Source organism: Hetaerina americana, unplaced genomic scaffold, assembly GCF_022747635.1.
Source record: "Hetaerina americana unplaced genomic scaffold, ioHetAmer1.1.p SCAF_10, whole genome shotgun sequence".
Classification (NCBI taxonomy): Eukaryota; Metazoa; Arthropoda; class Insecta; order Odonata; family Calopterygidae; genus Hetaerina; species Hetaerina americana.
In genome coordinates this window covers 74,576,902-74,586,950 of record NW_027286070.1, presented here as the reverse complement: position 1 = coordinate 74,586,950, position 10,049 = coordinate 74,576,902, and the positions used below count along the sequence as shown (strand labels likewise).

Here is a 10,049-nt window from a genome sequence, read left to right as displayed (position 1 = left end):
TCTAACATGGTACCTACTCCATAGCCTACACAAGGATCATGAAACAATACAGAGGGTTAACGCTTGGTTGCTATTATTTTCAGAGTGGGAACTAATCGTAGATTAAAACACAGATCTTCAGGGGAACAGGAGTTTGGAAAAATTTCCTCGATGATTCCTGAGCAGGCATTTAAAAAACTACAGTTAAACCTTTACTCTGATAAAAGATGACCATAAAAATTATCATCACCACATTCCTTGAGATAACCTGGATGAGTTGACACCACACAGTGCACAAATCCACGGGACAAATTTGCCTCAGTAAATTTTTCCATGCAATCGATTCACTCTCAAACAAAAATTCTCCTGAGCAAAGAAAGAAATAAATAACAATGATGAGGTTGGCAAGTAGACAAGCATGAGGAAGAGCAATGGACAAAAAGGAAGAGAGCAAAGTAAATAATGATGAAATATGGAGATGAGAAAGTGGAGGAGGCACATAAAATGGGAAAAAAGATAAAACAAGTGACTTGGGAAAATCAAGGAATAAAAGGCAACATAGCATGCAGATGCATAAAGTGAACACAAGAGGTCTCTCAGGGAGGTCTGGGAATGACTGAATTTTTGGGTCTGAAAACCCCACCTATTTCATCCTAGTTTGTCTCAGCCAAGTCCTGCTAAAGCATTCCACCTCCACCCCCAAATAACATTTGCCAGCCTCTCAGTTCCAAAGATATTTGAAAATAACAATAAAATAGAGAAAAAAATCGGCTGCAGACTATGCAGTAACCCACTGCAGACATGAGCCCATTTACTGGCTGAAAGTACAACTAAGTTATAATAAAATATGATATGTAGATGTGAAAACATTACACCCATTCAAAGAATTTTCCTAGCTAGTAATTTAATCTTAGCAAGAAAATGATTTGATAACAATTAAGAATTAAAACATGCAAACTTCCCTGATTATACAGCATGTTTAGGCAATGAATCCTGTGCAGATGATAAAACCTTAAATGCCCTTATAATCAATAGACTAGTATCTCTGTAGATGGAGAATCGCAAATGGGGAAGGAGGGCTTTGTTGTTTCCTGAATGCACTCCCACGGCAGGATGAAACCAAAACACTGAGAGTGATACAGTAAGCCACACTTTTTGGTGTTTCTAAGGAGAGGGGGTGAAGGAGGCAATATCTCCCGACACACTCTGGGGGAATAACAGTTACGGCACTCACCTTAATATAGTTTTATGGAATCTACAGGCATCATTCATTGTAGAAATAGGCACGCGTATGCATTTATGGGTTAGAAAGCAGTTGCAATGCATGGTGTACAAAAGCTCAAACAATAGCATATTCCTTTTTTTTGTTTTAGGCCATCAGGAATACCATATCATCACAGTTTGGCCTTTTTAAATTTATTTTAGCCACCATTTGTATTTTTCACCCAACTAACCAAATTGATGGACCCCTTTGGCTTAATGCTATGTTGGGATGAATTGCAGTTTTATAACTTCCAGTACCAATACAATATTCCATACTGGTCAAATCAATACTCTGTATTCATTCAAATATGCATTTTGTCGTGTTTTATAACCTATTAGAGATTTTAATCAGCAAAACACAGATACATGCGACATTTTTAAAGTGTACAAATCATTTCTCTTGACTGGAATCCCAGTCAAGGCAAATGATTTTTACACTTAGAAATTGTTGGATGTTAATTCATATCAGTGGATGACTACTTTAAAAATAGTTGTTACAGCATCTCCTGCAGTTCCTTAGAATTTGTCAAAGAACAGATATCATCTACGTACGTTGCATTTGCTAAACAGTAAACATTAAAAAAAATACAATCGATTGGAGTTATAATAATTTATGTACTGTGAAATAATTAAATACACAAAATAAATATTTGAAGTTACAGTTTTTCTACAGGTATATATCTACAAAAGGAAACACTTGATTACAGCCATTTCAGTTCAATGCAGCCTTTCAGACTCTTAATTTTGATCCATTAAAACCTTTCAGTGCAGTAGCATCAATTATATTTGTAAATGGATTGAAGTGACCCCATTCTGTCTGATGTTTAAACACTTTAACTTAATTAAATACACATCTTATACTATTTGATTATATTTCATTAATAACTACTAAAATTTACGTCAAATACATGTTTTAAACAAGATACATCATACCGTGCTACAGTAACAAAAAATAACTTTAATACGAAAAATATTTATAAAAATCACTGGGTAATGAGACCATTAAATGGTAATATATTTAATTACACTTTATTATTAACAATACCTTGATTTATCACCAGATCATGACACCCTTGCGGTTATCACACACATTCAGTTCATCATAGCACAAAATCTAATGCTTTTTTTCATGGTAAGGCTAAATAACCACCAATAATATTTTTTCATAATAAAGAAATTAATATCCACAGATATACACATTAGAAATATGAGAATATATTTTTGAACTTTTAAAATGCTATATTTGGTCAGAACCTGTTGGTTATTACTGCATCTGTGAAAAGGTCCCTTTTCCCACAACATTAATCTCATTACTCATAGAAGAAAGTTCCAAATAACTTTCAAATATGCGTAAAAATTCAAGAGAGAAGTCATTACTATAGCACAGAAAAATTAAAACAGGAAAATTTATGTAGTTAAAAGCTAAAGAACATAACTCTTTACAAGACAGGCTACATTTTCCCACAAAATTACAAATATTCTCTAATTCAGGTATCATCCCTCCCAACCAGCCTCAAATCAATGAGTATCTGTTTCTTCACTGGAAATCAGACCTATATTGAGGCAGACAAAGTTTCAACTCCATAGAAAACAAAGGAAAATTTCACAAGACTAATGCTGTGTAAAGAAAACTTTTTTCAAATGGAATTCCAGGTTCATTTACATGAAGAGATGACAAAGAAAACCTGAAGAACATACATTGGATGTTCAACTGAGAAAGCATTGTCTTAAACTGATATGGAACATTTCTGGAAACAGCATGCTCTCTTTTCTACAACTCGGTAATTTACCAATTTTATTCCACTCCCTGAGAACCATGCAAATATCAGAAAGCATCACAGAGTGGTCGATGTTACCAGGCTGACTCCATGGACCAGCACAGTAGGGGGGAGGCCTTCCGTCATGATCCGAAGCGCTGAGAGGTAACGAGCATGAAGGCTCTTGGGCAAAAACTCACCTCCATCATAGGTTTGTAGTGGCCGTGGAGGAGGAGGCGGTGGAAGATATACAAACGAAATCACAGTGTCATCTGATGCACGACGCAACATACCATTTACACTGCGAATACAAGAAGAGAATCAAAAGATTTGCCAAAAATATATCTACATGTGCAGTTATTGTAGGATGAGTAAATGTCACGTGGTCTACATCAGTGGTTCCCAAAGGGAACCTGCCCTCGTGGGGCAGTACTCTAGTCTACAACAAAGTGGCGAGGGGGCGGCAGGGGGGTGCCAGAGGGTCCTGACAATGTGTCTTTTGCGAAGGCCCGGCAACCTTCCTTTTGTCTCCATTTTTAAGCTTCGTTTTTAAAGTTTAAATGGTTTACTTAAAATTTACGTGTTTACTCACATTATAAAGTAGGTACTGTTGAAAAATATTTCCAAGCATTTCTCACAAAAGAGAAACTTTTGAAGGGGGGGTCCCATCTACATCAACATATACATTAATACCCTGCGAGCCACCAAAAAGGTGTGTGGCTGGGGGGGCGGCACCAGGAGGAAAGGGTAGGGATGAGGGTTAGGGTTTTACAAATGAATGGGAGAAGTTGGGGGGAACCAACAAAAATATATAAATATACTAGTATAACCATGTGCAGTCCCTACCTTGTAGGTGAATACCTATTGTAGCAAACTGACTCCTGGGGGATTTCGATTACAAGAATTCTGGTCTCTTATTGTTCTTGGAAAAAATGACCATTTAAACCTGTCAGTCTTACGGTCAATCTCTCTAATCTTACATTCGTGATCCCCCCACCAGTAATACGTTGGCGTTCGTGTTATGTTCTTGATGTCATCGGGAAAGGACCCACCTTTAAATGTTTCTAATAAGTTTAATCTATGTTGTAAACGCCGCTGCGTAAGGGAATCCCAGCCTAAATTTTCTAGCAAAGTAGTTACGCTACTGCGTTGGTCATAACAATTTTTGACAAATCTAGCCCCCCTCCGCTGAACTTGATCCAATTCCGAAATCAAATTTATCTCTTGAGAATCGCATAACCTTTGTTTTATTAATATTGATTCTCATCCCACACCTGTCGCACTGAATTTCCCATTCACTCAGCAATGCTTGCAGCCCCTTGGCTGACAGACAAACTAAAGCTTGATCATCAGCAAACCTAACTGATTTTACGAATTCCCCGCCCACTTTCATTCTTACCTCCAGTTCTTCCCATGCCTCTTTATCATTTCCTCTGCATACAGGTTGTGTAGCTATCTAATGTCTCTATCTATATATGTATGTATCTCTTCTAAAGTTGTGAAATTAATACAGGTTGAACAGCAACGGTGATAATGGGCAACGCTGCCTTATACCCCTTCCTAACACTGCCCATCCGGACCCCCCCGTTTCTCACCCGCACCTGAGCAGTCTGAGACATGTACAGGTTGCGGATAAGCCTCCTTTCCCTCCAATCTATTCCTATTTCCTGCAATATACTCATTAGTTTTTCCCAATTCACTCTATCAAACGCTTTTTCGAAATCTACAAAACAGGCAAATACCTCCTGGTTGTGTTCTATATTCCTCTCGATTAATAATCTCATTACTGCAATGGCATCACGCGTACCTCTCCCCTTCCTAAACCCAAACTGATCATCCCCTAAGTAATCATTTGCCCTACTCTCTATCCTTTTGTTGATGATCCTGAGAACAACTTTAGCTGCGTGGGATATCAAACTTATCGTCCTGTAGTCCTCACATGATGTAGCCTTTACCTTTTTTGGAATAGGAACTAAAACTGATCTCACTAAGTCTTCCGGCCAGATACCTTCCTCATAAATACTACGAATGAGCCCATATAGCCTCTTCCTCCCACATTTTCCTAAACATTTCAATAGTTCCGCGGGAATGTTATCCACCCCCATGGCCTTATTTTGTTTCATCTCCCTTAATGCCCTTTCTATCTCATCGTCGAGTATGGCTGGACCTAAGCTATCTTCCTCTATGTCTTGTTCCTTTTCTATGTCTAACTTTGTTGGTCTAAGTTCTTTACTATACAGTTCTTCTATATACTCCTTCCATCTCTCTTGGATCTTTCCTGCGTCAACTATTACCTTACCCGCCTTATCTCTAACTGCTATCGTTGATCTCCCTTTCTTACTTCCCGATAAAGATTTAACTTTGTTGTACAGCGCACCGATTTCTCCCTTCCTCTGCAGACTTTCCATATCCTCGCACTGCGTCTTCCACCATGCTTCTTTTGCCTTATTTGTTGCCCGCCTCAATTTATTGTTTAATTCTTTGTACTTCATTTTGCCTAACTCTGTATTTACATTCTTCCATTTTTGCCACTCATCCATCTTTGTAATCATCTCATCCGTGATCCATGGTTTCCTAGTCCTTTTAGAGTTAATGGTTCCAATAGTGTCTTTTGCGGCTTTAGACAACCCTTCCTTGATACTTTCCCATTTTTCTTCGATAGTACTTAGCTCTTTACCATCCTCCATGATTTCCTTTACCACCTGTTTGTATTCCTTCCTTTTCAAACCATTTAATGCTTCTACATTCCATTTTCTAACTCGCCGCCCCTGCCTATCTTTTTGAAACGTACGCTACATTTCATAACAACTAAATTGTGGTCTGAGTCCGCATCCGGTCCCAGGAAGCTGTGGGAATTTATCACACTGTTCCTAAACCTGTGTCTAACCAGAATATAATCTAGCCGATATCTTTCTGAGTCACCTGGCATTTTCCATGTATACCTGCATCTTTTGTGGTGTCTAAACCAAGTGTTGGTGATGACTAACCCCTGTCTCCTGCAGAACTCAACTGCTTTCTCCCCGCGGTCATTCCTCGTGCCTAAACCGTAGTCCCCCACCTCATCACCATCTCTTCCTTCGTCTACAGTCGCATTCCAATCCCCCATCACTATTAAATGTTTCCCTGCGGGAACACACTTGATTATGTCCTCTAACTGATCGTATATCCTATCGACCTCTTCTTCCTTATGGTTGCTCGGTGGCATGTATACCTGAATAATAACCAAGTTCGTCGGTTCTGCTTTTATCTCTATTAGTAATAATCTATCCGTTACCTGCTCTATGTTGAGTACGCTTTTTCCTACCTCTTTATTTAATACTACGGCAACCCCTCGTTGGCTCTCGTCCCCACCGCTGTATATTATTCTATAATTATCGCTCCAGTAATCCCCGCTATCCTTCCATCTCACCTCGCATAGACCTAAAAAATCTATTTTTTTCCCTTTCCATTTCTCGCTTAATATTCTCCAATTTCCCTGTCCTCGTCATTGTCCTAACATTCCACGTTCCTATTCTAACTACTTTGGTCTTCTTCTCCTGCGTCTTCTGTCCTGCTGCTGCTGGTTTTCCCTTGCAAGGGTTTCGTGGGATGACGACCTCAGAAGCCTTTCCTCCCCCGCTGCCGGGCACGACACACGGCCGATTGGGCCGAGCCCCATAGTTGCCAGGACTCGAAATCTCTTTATTGTCCATCATATAAATCTTGGGAATGATAATTGAGGTGGTTTCCCGTTGCCTTCCTCAATAGTGTTTTTAACGTGACACCATCACTTGCTGGCCGCCCCACCTGGGTCAGACGCCATTGCAGCCGCCTCACTGAGGAACAGACGCTGCGTGGACTACCTTTTGTCTGGCTCCTAACCTTCGACCTATCTGGCATGGGCGACCCTACCAGGAGCAATTATTATTACTCCCGCCAGCACAGCTCTAGGGGTCATCGGAACGCACAAGCCCTTCCACCATGTCAAGGTTGTAGTCCGGGGAGGGAATACAGGTATTATAGAATTTAATTCAACATAAAAATGATTTTGATAATCCCCAACAGTGATTTAAAAGTTTAAGATTCTACAGCAAAAAACTTCATGATCATGCTTGTAAGGGATGAAAAAACAGACAATTATTGTAATATATCTGATAGATATGAGTATGTTGAAACTGTCAAAAAGAGGATTTTTGTTTGGGAATGGTATTGTTCATTGTTAAATGTCTCTGTTAGCTAGTTATTAGATAAACTAACTGACTTAAATTTAAGAAACCATATGATGAACATTCACTGATTGTTGAATAGGAAGCTTTAGAATATTACATTTTAAGTTAGAGATTGACAGCAGTGTGAAATGCAAATGTGTGTCATTTTCATTTCATACAACCAAATATCATATTTACTGTTGGCAATTTTATAAATATTAGAAAACTATAAAAGATGAAGACATGGCAAAGTGGGCAAGAGCATTACATGAAGTAGATATATGAATCATTAAGTGGTAACACAAACAGATCGATTACATATTTCATTTTCTCGAAAACAGAGCTAGAGAAGGGCGGATGATGATTTGCTACTTACTCATTTCAGTTAATACCTAAAACACACAATATTTTAACTCGGCTGATGAGTCTTAACTGCCATCAAAATATAAATAAATTAAATAACAGGACACTATATTAATGATAAATTTCACTGTAATTAGAGTACGCATACCTTAGTTTCCATTAAGATTAATGCAAACTTGTTGCCATACACTCATTGCAAATGCACATTAAGAAAACTGCTGACTAATTATGAGAATGTATAACTACACTAAATTAATGCAATGGATTGGATCTTCTCCAAGTCATTATTTAATATAAATATCACACACAAATCTGTCAACTTCTAAAGATATTGGATACTATTTTAAAGGTTTCATCTATAAAAAAAACTCTGCAGTCATAAAAGTCTAAATGGGCATAACTGAAGAAAGGCAATAATAACTTAAGGTTTAAGAAGAGGATAATCATTTGTGGCCAAGATACTAATTTTCCCCCTAATATCTTAAATTTCACTGGAATATCATATGTATTTCAATAGTGACTTCAAAAAACTTATGGGCACAAAATTATAAACAAACCTTTTACTTCCATAAATATGTATGACAATAATTTTCATTTTATTATTATATATTTATCCAGAGGTCACTTAATATCCAATATGTATACATTCAGTTTCTAAGAATTTGATGTAACTAAGCTGCAGGTTCAATACATTCAGAAATATGTAATTATCAAAATCGCAATTATCAAAAAACCTGGAATGAAAGAAAGTAACTTATATATTAATGCTATCACAGGCAACCCTATTTGCACAAACTGAAGCAATGAACAAAATGTTATCTGTATTTAAGGTACTATTCTAGGATGATAGTGAATTACAATTAATATTTTTGCAAACCTTTACCAACCTATTTAGTTCCCTCTTAAATTTTAAACTCACCTTGTTTCACTAAGTGACCTAGTTTAACCTAGTTCTCTCTAGATTCCACTTCACATGGAGACACACTCATGGAGCAGTTCTCATTTGAAAGAATTGACAACACTTTCATTACTTTCCCACTCAACCAATCTTTATCAAATTTACTCTCCATGCCAAATTCATTTAAGAGCAATAACACTGGAGTTCAAAAAAATCATTGAACCATCACAAGAAATGATTTCAAATTATCACAAAAATTTATATAACCATGCAAATTGGTTCAAGGGTGCAATCTCACCTTCCCAGATACTTTTCCATTTCATCAGCCCAGGATAAATTTTCTTCATTCATCCAGCCCATCCAATCAGATTCACCGACCATGTTCTCTGGTTTTCTGGGCAAAAGAGCTTCCACTACTCCCCATTCTTCCACCATCTCAATGTCAGCTGCAATCCGTAGCATCTGAAGTAGCTTTCTCAACTGCTTCTCACTTCCAGGTAATGACTGGTTTGTTTCAACATCACCATCTTGATGACTGCTGGATTGGTGTGGAATGGACTGCTCACAAAGCAGCACGCGAAGCCGGAGGCTTTTCCAACCAGGTACCTGACAAATGCAATCACCGTCTGGTAAGTGACACTTCGAAACACAACAAACTGACAAACAATATATGCATTCATGCTATGTCAATTGCACACACATTGAAACATATCCTAACTGAGTGGAAAACCACAGATGACTCAAAAGACGATCTTGCTATAATTAAACAGTATGTTAAAAACAAATTAAACATACAAAAAATATATCCAAAAACATATTAAGCTTTGTGAAGAACCACAGTTAACTGAAAAAACAACACCAGACTCCCTCCAATGAATTCACAAGCAAAGATGCACAGCATCTCAAACATGGATCACCCATCAGTTGTTGCTACTTACCTGTTGAGTAATTTCCTAGTCAATACTCTCACCTGACATAAAAAAACAATACATAAAACTAAAAAAGAAAATTCAAAGTTTGTGTATAAAATGAATAGGAGACCAAATGGGCTAACTTTCCCCTTAGGAAATACCCATTGAAACACACACACAGACTGTTACTGTGGGCATTTTCATGAGTATTGTTTGCTGCTGGTAACAACCAAGATTGTGAGTAGCCAAAATATATGATATTTTAAGTAGATGGAGAAAACCAGATACTGATTTATGGTTAATTTCATCAAAAATAGGCTGCAAATACTGAAACACTTATGTAGAAAAGATGACTACACATACAGAATATTTTGGCATTCCAATTTTAATTTTCACATAGTAAGCATTTAAAATAAAGTATCTTTTTGTCAGATTAGAAGTGGTACGGTTTTACAATGCAACAATTTCAGATTGTAAAAATCATTTGTCCCGACCAGGATTCGAACCTGGATCCCTTGATGTCCACCCGAGTGCTTTAGCAAGATAAGCTATTGAGGCGTCCTCTTACACTCCGAAATTTTGGGGGTTTGGGCACAAGATGTTGTGACCACGTTATCTCCAGATGCCCTGGGACCCTCGTGTCAATAGTCTGGTACTCTACTCACTATGCAAGCATGCCGTCATATTATTA

At 37.7% G+C, this 10,049-nt stretch overlaps 1 protein-coding gene across 5 annotated transcripts in view; it reads right to left on the bottom strand.

Moving 5' to 3' along the window:
• Positions 1 to 1,837: 1,837 nt before the first annotated feature.
• The window catches only part of LOC139700264 (solute carrier family 12 member 9), a 47,808-nt gene continuing 39,596 nt past the window's right edge, over positions 1,838 to 10,049 (bottom strand). For all 5 annotated transcript variants that reach the window (XM_071598891.1, XM_071598892.1, XM_071598893.1 and 2 more), the window contains 2 exons: positions 8,746 to 9,053; positions 1,838 to 3,300 (listed from right to left, as the gene is read on the bottom strand). In XM_071598891.1, the coding sequence (XP_071454992.1) occupies positions 3,078 to 3,300; positions 8,746 to 9,053 (531 nt within the window). In that variant the 3' untranslated portion in view covers positions 1,838 to 3,077. The remainder of the gene's footprint in view (positions 3,301 to 8,745; positions 9,054 to 10,049) is intronic.